The sequence below is a fragment of the Dryobates pubescens genome, chromosome 3, assembly GCF_014839835.1.
Source record: "Dryobates pubescens isolate bDryPub1 chromosome 3, bDryPub1.pri, whole genome shotgun sequence".
NCBI lineage: Eukaryota > Metazoa > Chordata > Aves > Piciformes > Picidae > Dryobates > Dryobates pubescens.
The window spans coordinates 22,020,303-22,034,722 of record NC_071614.1 but is presented as its reverse complement, the minus strand read 5'-3'; the positions used below and the strand labels follow the sequence as shown (position 1 = coordinate 22,034,722).

Here is a 14,420-nt window from a genome sequence, read left to right as displayed (position 1 = left end):
TGTCCTCCTAGTCTGAATCTCCCCTCTTTCAGTTTAAAACTATCACCCCTTGTCCTGTCAGAACAGGCCTTACAAAAAAGTCTGTCCCCAGCTTAATTCTCAACTCCTTTAAGTACTGAAAGGCCACAATAAGGTCTCCCCAGGGCCTTCTCTTCCCCAGGCTGAACAACCCCAACTGTCCTCACAGCAGAAGGGTTCCAGCCTGGATCCTCTGGATCTGCACCAGCAGGTCCATGTCACTACTGTGCTGAGGACCCCAGAGCTGGACCAAGCACTGCAGGTGGGGTTCCTCCAGAGTCAAGCACTGGGGCAGAATTCCCTCCTTCAATCTGCTGGTGACACTGTTTGTGATAAAGCCCAGGAGATGGTTGGCTTCTCTGCTATAAGTGCATGTTGCTGGCTCATATCCACCTTTTCATCCACCACTACCCCCAAGCCCTTCTCCACAGGGCTGCTCTCCATCCCATCATCCCCCAGCCTGAACTGATACTGGGGAATGGCCTTACCCAGGTGCAGGACCTTGCACTTGGTCTTGTTGATCCTCAGGAGGTTCAAAGAGCCCCACTTCTTCAGCTTGTCAAGGTCCCTCTGGATGGATCCTGTCCCTCAGACACATCAAACGCACCACTCAGCTTGGTGCCAGCTCAATTGTCTCCCCTTTAATGCTCTTCATCACAGGTGAATTTAACACTGGTATGAAGCACTGGATTTACTTTTTGAAAGTTCTGAGCCTTTGGTTCCTCCCTAACTGCAAAAGGCAAAGGCAAGAGCTGCACAGTTTCCTTAAACACAGGAGTCTGTGCTGCAGCAGCACCAACAGACTGGGAGATGAGTCACCGACTGTAATGAACGATTTTATCTTTCGTGGAGACCACAGCAAGCAGGTGGTATTAGTTTAATTTCTATTCACAGCCTTGAAATTGTGGATTCCTGGCTGGCTGCAGGATGCTTAGGAGAAAGATGTTGGGATCAGCCACCCCAATCTGATTATTATGGTCCTACTGATCTTAATCAGGAGGCAATCACGAATTACTCACTTGTTTCCCATTTGCATGTTTGTATAAATGATTTTACAGTACTGCCTGGCAGAGAATGTAAAAACGTGAACACTTCACACTGAAATATGCTACTGACTCACTGCTGAGGGGGAAGGAGCTTTAGTCCACCCTGAAGCAAGCAATGGGCAAGTACAAGACATGACACCTGACCTAAGCAAGGAGACAGCTGCATCACCAGCAAGAGAAATAATGTTTAATTAAGAGTAGCAACTAGGTTATACATGGGAAGGAAGCAAGCCGAGGCAGAAAGGAAAAGATTATGTCTGAAGTCCTCTGGGAAGTCTGGACAAAAGGAAAATTGGCTCTGGCAGCTAGCATGCTCTGCCATGGAGGAAAGAGGTTTCTAATGAGTAAGGCTCTAATGGACACAGCCTGAGATGTCAGGAAATGTTGAATAGTGCCTTGATCAGGATGGACAGCAAATCAGCTGGACAGGAGAGAGGCGTTTCTAATGCGCCCTCACTAAAAGCAGATTAGTCATATGCTGGGTTTTTCTTTCTCTCCTGTTTTTCATAACCACTTGTAACTGCATTGCCTGTTTTGGACACTGTACATACATACTTTCATCTGAATTTACCTTCATTTGTCTTGAGTTAAATGCATCTCCAAATCAAATTCAATTCAAAGCTGTGGCAAAGAATCAGTCAGAGACTCATGAACCCCTTCAGACTTACCTAGCTCCCCAAATTAACTCCTTAAAGGGCAAGCAGACCCCTCACCAGCTGCAGAGATGGGTGCCTGGCCTCATATGTCTGGAGGAAGAGGAATATTTTCAGTGATCAACTATGCAAAGCAAGGTTCTGGCATACAGCAGGGTATCAGGGAGCACCCAGTCATTTGAGATCCCTAGGAAATGAGCTGTCCTAAAACAATCACTATGAGATGCCCCTATTCAAAGCTAGGGTAGGGAACAGTCACAGAAGACTGAAGAATGATTAGGGTTGTAAGAGACCTTTACAGATTATTTAGTCCAAGCCCCCTTCCATGATGACTGCTGCTCATTCCTAACCACAGCTCCTAATTTCCAATCATAGCTGCTTATTTCTGACCAGAGCTGCTAATTTCTACAAGAGCTTATTTCTGATCAAAGCTGAATTTGAACTGATCCAGGAGGTGAGCCCTAACCTTTAGCCAGTAGTGAAAACTCTTGATGATGTCCCATCTTACAAACACATGCACTTCTTTTTGAAGAAATCCAAGAGAAAGTTTGCTACTTAGACTAACTGCCCTAAAAATTATTACAAGTACAGAAATTCAACCATCCACTCAGTTACTTTGCTAGCAGAAGTCCTGAGGAGGTTCCAGTCCTGGTGGACTCTAGCACTGCCTCATGCAGCTCTCCAGCAGTGGACCAAGGACCACTCCCTGAAGATGCAGTTTGCATGTTCTGGCACTGGTTTTCAGTTGACTGGTACTGATGTAGCTGTAAGTGCAAGACTAGAAAACACTGTTGAAGAAAAGATGGTGGAAAACAAAACACTGCCATGAAGCATCCACAAATACCTGTACTACTAATGAGATGAACTCCTGGCAGAGATATAGAATCACAGAATGGTTTGGGTGGGAAGGGACTTTTGAAGGTTATCTAGACCAAATCCCCTGCAGTCAGCAGGGGTATCTTCAGATAGGGCCAGTTATTCAGAATTTCATCCAACATGACCTAGAAAGGTTCTAGGGATGGGGCTTCTACTGCCTCTCTGTGCAACCTGGGCCAATGTCTCACCACCCTTAGCATAAAACATTTCTTCCTTGTGTCTAGTCTGAATCTCCAGGGGAAGTTCAGACTGGATATTAGGAAGAAATTCTTCACAGAGAGAGTGACTGCCCATTGGAATGTGCTGCCCAGGGAGGTGGTGGAGTCACCATCATTGGAGGTGTTTAGGAGGAGACTTGATAGGGTTGATTTAGTTGATAGGGTTGGTTTAGTTGATTAGGTGGTGTTGGATGGTGGGTTGGACGTGATGATCTTGAAGGTCTCTTCCAACCTGGTCCTATTCTATTCTATTCTATTCTATTCTATTCTATTCTATTCTATTCTATTCTATTCTATTCTATTCTATTCTATTCTATTCTATTCTATTCTATTCTATTCTATTTAAAACCATCACTCCTGTCCTTTCTCAACAGGTCCTGCTAGAAAGTCTGTCCCACTCTTTCTTCTTGGCCCCTTTAAGTACTGGAAAGTCACAATGAAGGTCTCCCCAGAGCCTTCTCTTCTCCAGGCTGAACAACTCCAACTCTTCTCAGCCTGTCTGCATAGGAGAAGACATCTTCAAGATATCTTCTCCCTTACTTGCTTCCCTCTAAAAAGCAGTCAAAATTTTGCAGTATGCTGGAGATGTCACCTTGCAATGGGTTGCTAGACTGAAAATCTATTCTGAAACCAAAATTATCAAACCCAAGTTCATCCTCCCATAGAGAAAGAACTTCTGGCTGCAGTTTTATTTCAGATTAAAACCAACAAGAGAACTGAAATTCAAGTGGCGACATCTCCAAGGAAACAGCTGTAAAGCTTGTGGTCTTTGCAGATGCTGTAGCATTCTGTATTCAAAGACAAATTGTACTATATTGTACTTTGCACTTCAGGAGAAACAACATAAAAAGCAGAGACAAAGTCTTAGCAGGATGCCACAAACTGTGCATGCAGCAAAACAAGAAGAATTCTTGCACTGGATCTCAATGCAAATAATATTTTCTTCTCACCAGTTTGCTAAAATATGGCTAAAATTAGTAAGGTGACTGCTTTTGGAAATAATTATTCTTTGCTTTACTTTTTCTTTTCTTGCCAAAAGAAGTGTTCTTTAGTGTAGAGGAATCCTAAGTTCCTCTCTCCGCATGTCCCAAGCCAAGATGCTACTGATACCATTTTCACTTTCAACTTTCTTCCTTACCAAGGAATGACATGGAATGGACATTTCTTAGCCACATGAAATTCCCAGTTCAGATTCATACCTGTGCAGTAGCAACAGGGAAAGAGGACTGGCACACGAAAGCCTGAAAGACCTGGGGCTCTTTAGCCTAGAGAGGGGCAGACTGAGAGGGGAACTTCTCAAGGCTGATGAATAGCTAAAGGGTGGGTGCCAAAATGCTTCAGACTCTTTTCAGTGGCATCCAGTTAACAGAACAAGCAGCAATGGGCACAAACTGGAACCCAGGAGGTTCCATCTGAGCATGGTGAAAAACTTCTTTCCTGTGAGGGTGGCAGAGCCGGGGATCAGGCTGCCCAGAGAGGTTGTGGAGTCTCCTCTGGAGAGATTCCAAACCCACCTGGCTGTGATCCTGAGTGACCTGCTCTGGATAACCCTGCTTTAGCAGTGGGGTTGGACTAGATGACCTCCAGAGGTCCTTTCCAACTGCTACCATGCTAAGAATCTGTGATTTACTGAGGAGCAACATGGTATAGACATTTCTCAGCCACATGAAATTCCCTATTGAAATTAACACCCATGCAGCAGCAACAGGGAAACACAACTGACACACATCTTCAGCAAACAAGAAATAGCGAGTCCAGAGAATACAGAATTCTCTTAAAGCATCTGGCTACTGCCTGCACACCGTCCTCATGCTGTGGCCCTTGTCACAAGTACTTGTTGAGACAGCCCACTTTGGCTTTTCAACAGCCAGAGACATTACACAGCTGGAAACACAGAGAGAAGCTCTTCACTTCAGCACTCAGCAGGCTGGATCCAAGTTGCGGATTTCTGCTTTTCAGTGGGGCAGCAGATGATTATTTTTTGCAAAAGGTCTCTACTACAGCTATTCTGTTTGCATACATTAATCTTATGCCAACAAGAGTTTCTGTACCTCTGCATTCATCAGCTTCCCCCATTACATGCCTCTAAAAGCTTTCTACAGCTGCCGTAACTGCTCATGCAAGATAAATTAAGACACAAAGGAGGCCCTGACTTCACACACACACATGCACGAGGAACTGATGCCACTCTCCCCTGTCACAGTGTCTTGAAAATTAAACAGAAGATAGGAGCTGCAGCTCTTTCTTCTTCAGCTCCCTTCTTCATGATAATGCTTAATGTATCCTAAAAGCACATCTGTTCACCCTAATGATGGTGCTTGCAGAAAGACTCTAAAATGGAGGCTGGCAATTTTCTATCCTCATAAGCTCTGTAAAACAGCCTTGCCAATAACAGCCTGTGACCAGGCCAAATCAGGGAGGTTGGAAATAGCAGGGTTTGTAGAAGGGAGAAACCCACAGTCACACAGTCTGCCTCCTTCTGAGCTTGGAGTAGGATGGTACCCTGCAGTGTGTCCTCTGCTGTGCTGCTTCCTATCGCCTGATGAAAGCCTCAATGGAATTTCACTCCATTAAGAAGAAACTTCTGGTGATTCTCATTTTCTACCTAACGCGAATGTTCAAAGCATTAAATACGGTCAAATACGAATGAGTTCTCTACCTAATGATGAATGTTCAAAGCAGTTGTGTTGGCTGCAGTGGGCTTATTTTCAGAATAGGATACAAATAAAAAAAAATAAAAGGGATAAAGCAAAGGTACCTGAAATTACAGCAATTTTCCACGACCCGTGCTCCTCCTTGGCTATTCTTTCTGCCTCTTCCATTAGCAACATACCAAATCCCTGTAATGGGAGAAATATCAGGATGAAAAGGTAAGTTCTGTAAAAATAGCAAGGTCTGAATGTGAGCATTAGTACAGTTCCCAAAGATTGGTATTTTCTGACAGAGCAATGATCAGGAATATTGCTGAATACAGCGGGAGAGAGCTTCAGAATAGGTGCACCAGCATTAAGTGGAGCTTTCTCATGGCTTTTTTTGTTTTTCGTTTTTTCTCTGATCATGAAATTATTCACAGGCAGCTCTAGTCTCTGGCTGCTTCTCAATGGCAGGAACAGAGTGAAGTTAAATCCACTGATGGTCACTCATTGTGGTAGGCATCCTGCAATTCTTGGTGCAGAGAAAGTCTATCCTGCCGAGACAACCCATCCTAAACCACAACCACCCATCTTAATGGCTGCCTTACTAGACATGGCTTTGTGCTAGCCAGTTGAACAAAGCCAGAGCACAAATACCAGATGCTATTGCTTGTGCTGTGGAATTGCAGAAGGATCTCAGTGCCATTCTGACTGAAGTCATGAGCTGAAATGGATATGGCTGGACACCACAGCCCCAGAGATGGGTGATGCTGCAGGTCACATTTCCGACAGACATGTTAGTGCCTTATAATCTTTACTTCCACAATCCATCCATGAGTCAGAAGCTGTTACTGTATTCATTTCACAATGAAAAACTTAGGCATGCAGCAACCACAGGGCTTGTAAAGGCTACCCACAAAGGCTGCATCAAGCCCTGTCAGACCTAGGCTAGGTTCAAGCTTTGTACCTCTCTCCTAGGCTCAGCTCATGACAGAGGAGATGCCCAAGCAAAAGGAGTGGCAGAACAGCATGTTAATATTCTGGACCAGATCCATGCCTCTATTTACGTTTGGGAATCTTGCACAGCAGGAGTGCTACTGGAATCACAATAATGCTCCAAAATAAGGAAGAGCCTTTCTACTCTATTTAACAACTTTGTTGTCCTGTATATCTGGGAGTAAGTGATTGGATTAATTCACTCCTAACATTAAGATGCAGGAATTATACTCAGCTCTTTGTTCATCTGTTTCCCTAACAAGACGTACAGAATGGGGCTGTGGCGACACTGAAATCAGAGGTGATTTACTTCTAAAACAAAAATGCAGCTAACACTTACAGGCATTCTTTAAATAACACACAGAAATCTCCATTCTAAAATGTTCTTCTAATCAGAAATTGCCCCCACAAGGGTGAAGAACACTTTCTGATTAACCTCTTGAACACTGACTGTTCTGAATGAACGTGAGTGCGTCACATGCCATGAAATTTCAATTTGCAGCCTATTTTCATGTTTGTAGCTGGCTCCTTTCAATTGATTTTTCTCTCTCTCTTTTTGGTTTAATTTATTTATTTAAATTTTTTAGATATATAGATTGCATAGATTGACCACTTTTAAAATGAATTTATTTATTTCACACTGGAAATATTGACTTCTCTTTTTTTCTGCCCCCCCCAGGCACATGGTCGCGCTTCATCAGCGTCTGGTCAAACTGCATCTTAATGCATATACTCAGGGAAAGATTAATAAATACATGGAAGTTAATTTGAAACATCAGCCCTGAGCATTTCTGGCGAAGAGAACAAAGTGATTGCTTTCTTAAAAGCTCAGCCTAAAGGTTCAAAACCTACCAGGGTGAAATTTAATTCACATTTTTTTTTGCTCATGCAAGCCACAACATGTCACATGCAGCAGAAGGATAATGTGCCACTTTCCTATGAGTCACTGAAAGGAGTCTGAGGCACAACTCTCCACTTCATTCTTCACATGCTTTAAGATATATTTGAAAGGGTCACGTCAGCGTGTCTGAAGCAAAAACTGACCCAACTATTGGAGACTTTACTCAGGAGTCTCACCAAATCACTTAAACCAATAAACACCTGAGAAGCAAAGTTGGATTTCTTCTGTTTTGGTAGGAAGAATGTATTCAATAAATGTTCCCTTGAAAGAGAATGGGTAGGGTTAAATAAAATCTCACCACCTTCTCATATGCAAATTATTTCATCAGTTCACTGAGGGTGCCACAGCACCAGGCTGCCCAGAGAGGTTGTGGAATCTCCTTCTCTGCAGATTCCAAATATGCCTGGATGTGATCCTGGGCATCCTGCTGTGGGTGACCCTGATTTAGCAGGAACAGACTGGATGAGCCCCAGATGTTGCTTCTAAGCCCCAAGATCAGTTTTAGAAGGAAATGCAAAGACATAATGGATGTGTCTCCTTTGCTTTGATTTTACTCAATTTGCAGCCAAGTCTGACGCACTGCACAGCATATCAAAGGAAAGATAATTCGGAATCAAAGTTGCAAAGTACTTCAAAGTCAAATTGGCAGCAGCATACATGAGCTTGTATTGTATGGGCACGAAGCAACACTGATAGCATTCAGTCATGCTTTTTATTAATCTCAGAGCACTTGCAAGTGCCAGAATTAAGAAGCAGCACAACTTCAACAGGCAAAATACAGGAGGGGGCTCACCTTCAACCCTGTTTCTATTGCAGCAGATTACAATCCAAAGCAACTGAGGAATCTTGGATTTTAAATAAAATTCTTCTCCAATTACATCAGGGGAGAGGGGTGCAAGAAAGAGGCAGAGATGCCGAATAAAGACAGTGTGGAGTACCTGGTGCTGGAATTTGGAAGGATCCCGACTGCTGACGGGCACCACGCTCCCGTACACGTGCAACTCCCGGACAATGGAAACGCCTCCTTTCAGCTCTGCTCTGAATGACTCCTCCGAACACTTCCGCAGTCGGAGAAGGCCAACAAGAATATCCTGCTCTGGATCTTCATAGGAGAGGAAGGTCTCCCAGCCACCATTAGCCACGTAATCTCTTCTAACTAATTCAATCTGATCAAAGAGAAGAAATGATGATGAATACCAGGAAAAGAGAAAAGGAAAGCTTCTTTTAAAATCTTTACGCAACACGTTGAGCAGACCAAAACCAATTTCATGGATCCATAAACTATTATGATTCAGAGAAAACATGAAGTGATTTCTTAAAGGCCAATTTAATTCTAAATGGATTTTAGCAGTACTGGATAAGAAGAGCTGTTACTAGACTCACATTAAAGATAAAACACACGACTACTTCAATAATATTTGCCAGTGGGACAGAACTAGTCTTATATCCTTATTTGCAAGTTTTCCAGAAGGATTGGTAACCACCATGGTTCCCTGTTTGTAAGTCAGAAACCTAAACCCTATGCTTCCTGAGTTACTCAAGTTTTACAATCACTGTGAAAATCAGTGAGGGCAGCAACTCTTGCCTCTACCCACAAGTCTTGCCCTAATTGAAATTCAGGTCCAGTTACAAACTCGGTGGCTTTGCAAAAGAAATGGCTCGAAATGGCTGCAGAATGAGAAGCAGTCATAAAATCATTAAGGTAGGAAGATACCTCCAAGATCACTGAGTTCCACTATTAACCGAACACTGCCAAGTTCACCACTAAACCATGTGCCTAAGCTCCACATCCACAAGTTTTTTGAACACTTCCAGGGATGGTGACTTCCCTGGGCAGCCTGTTCTAGGGCTCAAGCACTCTTAGAGTGAATACATTTTTCCCAATAGCCAATCTAAACATCTCCTGGTGCAATTTGCCTACTTCCTGTGAGAAGAGACCAACCCCCCACTTTGCCCCAACCACCTTTCAGGGAATTGTAGAGCCAGAAGGTCCCCCATGACCCTCTGTTTCTCCAGGCTAAACAACCCCAGTTCTCTCAGCTGCTTCTCATAAGACCTGTTGGCCAGACCCTTCAGCAGCTTTGTTGCCCTTCTCTGAACATGCTGCAGCACCTCAACAACCTTCTTGGAGTGAGGGCCCCAAAAATGAACACAGTACCCAAGGTGTGGCCTCACCAATGCTGAGAACAGGGGCATGATCACTTCCCTGGTTCTGCAGGCCACACTATTGCTGATCCAAGCCGAGATGCTGTTGGCCCCCATGGCCACCGGAGCACACTACTGGGTCATTTCCAGTCCGCTGTGTGTCAGGATGGTTGACACATGCTGATTCAGATCTACTGTTAGGTACCACACTCTTATAGACACAGTTTCATATATGGAAAAGCATTTAGCTTAAAGCTTATTACTCAGGTATGAAAAAAAATAAGGCAGAAAATATTATTAAATGTTGCTATATTAAGAGTTTGAAATGGCAAGATTGGAGAACTCCTGGTTCCTCCTGAGGACAAAACAAGCAGAAAACATGGCTCCATTACTTGTCTTCCAGCAGGGGCTATATTCTGTGTTCTTCTCACACCGAGCCTGAAAGGCACTTGCAGGCAGAGACAAAGGAAGATTACAGGAACCTTCACCAGGAGGCTTTATATCGTGTGCGTGTTTATAGCCCCATAAGCATCCAGCACATAAGCTGATCCCTACTGGATGGAGCCTTTTGTTCTCCCTGCTTCCCTGGGCAAAGTGTGTCCAAGGATACATAAAGGGTTTTCAGGGACTCATGAGACCTACAAAGCCTCTTCCTTCTGGTTTCAATGTGGCAAAAGCCATTCTGAATCACTTCCTGGTTGGTTAGTAGGAGCCACCTGCACCAGCATGCTGCAGTCCCCAGTGTCACTCCCTTGTCCCTAAACCATGCTGCATGCTGGGTAAGAATAACTCTCATCAAGGTAGATGAGCATTTCCATATGCAATCCTATTAAATGTCCAGCACAGTCTGGCTTAAGCTTACTTTTGACAAAGGGAAAACACAGTTGCAGATGACACTCAACGCAGAACAGCTACTCCCAGCATAAAAATCTGCCTTATTCCTACTACAGCTCTACACTGAGATTGTTACCTTGATACAAACCCCCTTGCTTTGCAGAAACAGCAGCTTCAACGTATTACACTTTCTGCTTTAATGTGGGCTTATATCTCTAGCAGAGCTGTCATTGCCCCTCGCCTTTCACAAACTGTCAATCCAACAGCAACAATTCACTGGAGCATTTTTAAGGCTCTTATGTAGCTCTCTGTAGCCTTAACCACTCTGAGCAAGCAAATATCTTCTGCTGCTACGGAGAAATGCCACTAAATGAGAAGGCAGCTCTGTAAATAACCAGATACAAGCAAATAGCCTACTTCAAAGTGGTGTTTTTAAAAAAACAAATAGTTCCAAAAGCAGACCCTATCACCACTGCAGAAATGCATGCAGCTACTGGTCCTAAACAGACAGAAGTTGCATAAAATGTAACTAATTACAGCGATTAATTTATTTTAAGTCTGGGATGATAGCCTCTCTTATCACAAGGATGTGTTGTTTACTCATAAAGCCAAGAAAAACATCCTACCTTGTTATTAGTCTAAAGCCTGAGAAGAATTATACCATCTTCAGAATATTTCTCTTGCTTGCTGTCATGATAAATTTTGCTGCGACTACATAATGACATCCTCCTGCCACTCAGACAGATGAGTTGAACAAAGGGAATTTTCAACAGAACACTGCTTTGAAAACCCTGTGATAAGCTATTTGCTAACTACTCAAGAAATTTACAATTTAAATCACACTTAGGGCTGCTGACAACTGATATCTTTAGAAGATACTTCGTGAGATGACCACAGATTAGGTAAGGGGAGCAGAGCACAAAGGCTCCATGGCCTCTGCACAAACAAGACCACACACCCTAAGTTCACACAGAAAGCTGGCAAGAGCAAGATAATTTATTTGGGATCATTATACATTTACACACTGTTACACTGGATTTCTGTTCTGCAGGGTGGGAGGCATTGCACTCCCTCTGAATGCACATAATGGCAGGACAGAAACAGAATATGGCTCTGAGTATCTCTGATTTGCAAAGTGAAACATCTTTCAGATGCTAAATTCAGAGGATATTCACTCTGCTTAACTTCTGGCACCAAAATTGGAGCCTCCTTGAGGCCTAAATAATCACTGGAGCTACCAAAGCACAAATGAGAGTACCTCTGTTTGGAATCTCTCTGTGCTTACACCTAAGAGTCTAACCCCAGTTTGGTGGGTCACATTTAGAAAGTGGGTATGTGACTGTAAGACAGGAAAGCGGTATGTATGTGTCCTCTTTCTGCATTAGTGAGGCCATATCCAGGGTACTGGGTCCAGTTCAGGGCTCCCCAGTTCAAGAGAGACAGGGAACTTCTTGATACAGTCCAGTGGAGGACATGAAGATGATGAGGGGATTAGACCATCTCTCCGATGAGGAAAGGCTGAGAACCTGGTGACATTTAGCCTAGAGAAGATCAGACTGCGAGGGGATCTTCTCAATGCTCATCAATGTCTAAAGGGTAGGGAGCAAGAGGGCCTGAATCTTTTCAGTGGTGCCCAGTGACAGGACAAGGGGCGATGGGCACAAACTGGAACCCAGGAGGTTCCATCTGAAGATGAGGAAAAATTTCCCTGTGAGGGTGCTGGAGCACTGGACCAGGCTGCCTAGAGAGGCAGCGGGGTTTCCTTCTCTGGAGAGATTCCAAACCCACCTGGGTTGAAAGCAAAGTCAGTATATGATAAATTCCAGAGAATCATTTCAGTCTCTCCTTAATGTCAGTAAAGGAATAGGAGAATGGCATGATTTATTAGCCACAGCACACATATACAGTAAGATGGATCAGAACCTGTGTGATCTTAGAAAGCTTATCTCCTTGGGTGCCACAGACATCCTGACCACTTTCATGGAATCATTAAGGTTGGAAAAGACCTTTACAATCAAATGCAACCCTAACCCAACTACCACGACCACTAAACTATATCCTGAAGCACCACATCTACATGCTTCTTAAACACCTCCAGAGATGGTGACTCTACCACCTCCCTGGACAGCCTGTCCCAAGGCCTCACCACTCTTTCAGTAAGGAAACTCCTTCCTAATACACAGTCTAAACTTGCCCTGGCACAACGTAAGCCCATTTCCTCTTGTCCTATTGCTAGTTACTTGGGAGAAGAGACTAGCACTGGCCTCACTGCAACCTTCTTTCAGACAGTTGTACAGAGCAGTAAAATCTCCCCTTAGCCTTCTCTTCACCTGACTAAACAGTCCCAGTTCCCTCAGCTGCTCCTCATACATCACAGAATGGTTCAGGTTGGAACACAACTTAAAGATCATCTGCTCCCCTGCAGTAAGCAGGGACCTCTTCAACTACATCAGGTGACCCAAAGTTCTATTCAACTTGGCCTTGAACACTTCTAGGGATGGGGCATACTGAAGAAGGACTGATCTTTCCTTATAACTACAATGAATTGGAGGATTAATTTCCTAAGTTGGATACTTGAAGTTCAGCAGTGAAGATTTTCCTTCATTTGCTTCCAGCTGAGCTGGTCTGGCAAATTTAATGCTGGGGAGAATTTTCAACCCACCACACCTATAAAATAAGTGCAGCAATCTTTTTGTGGACAATTTTAGGATTTTAGGAAGGAAAATGTGTGTGTGTCATAAGCTAAATGGATTTACTCACATATAAATATAACCATACATGTGCAGACACACCCTATGTTCCTACAGAAACATGCACATGGACAAAATGAGGTTCTCAACTCATCTTGCTGAATGTTTAATCCTGCCCAGCAAGCACAGAGGGTGCTACTGATATTCTCTAAATCCAAATTTGTAATGAGGAGGGAGAAAAGGGAATAAAGATATTTTGATATAGCAGTGCAAATATCACAATAACTGCTGGCTGTTCAACTGTTGTTGAACATGGTGGTCCATCAATTTCAACATGTGACTGTCCTGCTGCTGAAATAAATGGAAAACTGGATCCAGTCACAAAGGCAAACCAAGGGGTTGGACATGCAACACATGGGTCCCAGTGCCTCCACTCCAAACATGCAGAACAAATTGTGTCTAAACCAAGCTCCTAGGAGAAAAAAAACCAGACAAATCTTACCTGGTATGGTCTCACTTTGTGGTGAATTTCTTGAATTCCAACCTCTCTTGTCCTTACATCACGACACTAGGAAAAGAAAGGGAGGGGAAAAGAAATACATAGGAGAAAAAAGATGAAGTCCTGAAACAGACAGATTTCCAGCCACTTCTTGGGTTCAAAACTGAACTGAAATAGCATGAAGTTACACAGATGAATTTCAGATGGGTAGACATCGAAATAAAAATGCTCACTGATCCATCCCTAATACACCTCAGGAAGAGGTCTTAGCACTAAATGGAAAGCCATGCTGGCAAAAATCAATCCACTAAGCGGCCATTATGGCTCAGGAGAAAACCTACCCTTTGATTCACACACAGCAGGGTATGGAGGCAAAGTCAACACACGTGAAAATGTAACAAAGTAAAAAAAGCTTTTGGAATAATCCATTCTGACCCTACACCAAGGAGGTAGAACACTGGCAAAACCTGCACCAAGGCACCAGAGAGTCCTTAAATTCAACAAGTTCAACAAGGGCAAGTGCAGAGTCCTGCACCTGGGGAGGAATAACCCCCTGCACCAGGACAGGTTAGGGGTTGACCTGCTGGAATGCAGCTCCACAGAGAAGGATGTGGGAGTCCAGGTGGGCAACAAGTTCCCCATGAGACAGAAATGTGTCTTCATGGCCAAGAAGATAGGTCCAGGGTGCATAAAGAAGAGTGCGACCAGAAGGTTGAAGGAGGTTCTTCTGTCCCTCTAGTCTGCCCTAGTGAGGCCACATCTTCAGCCCTGTGTCTAGTTCTGGGCTCCTCAGTTCAAGAGAGACAGGGAACTACTGGAGAGAGTTTCAGGAGATGCTAGGAAGATGCTGAGGGGACTGGAGTAGCACTCTGATGAGGAAAGGCTGAGAAACCTGGGGCTGTGTGGCCTGG

The 14,420-nt window shown here is 43.9% G+C and overlaps 1 protein-coding gene across 1 annotated transcript in view; it reads right to left on the bottom strand.

Moving 5' to 3' along the window:
• ELP3 (elongator acetyltransferase complex subunit 3) overlaps positions 1-14,420 on the bottom strand; it is a 110,236-nt gene that overhangs the window by 19,388 nt on the left and 76,428 nt on the right. The window contains exons 12-14 of the mRNA XM_054179754.1: positions 13,513-13,578; positions 8,280-8,507; positions 5,570-5,651 (exon numbers count right to left, since the gene is read on the bottom strand). Coding sequence (XP_054035729.1) covers positions 5,570-5,651; positions 8,280-8,507; positions 13,513-13,578 — 376 coding nt within the window. The remainder of the gene's footprint in view (positions 1-5,569; positions 5,652-8,279; positions 8,508-13,512; positions 13,579-14,420) is intronic.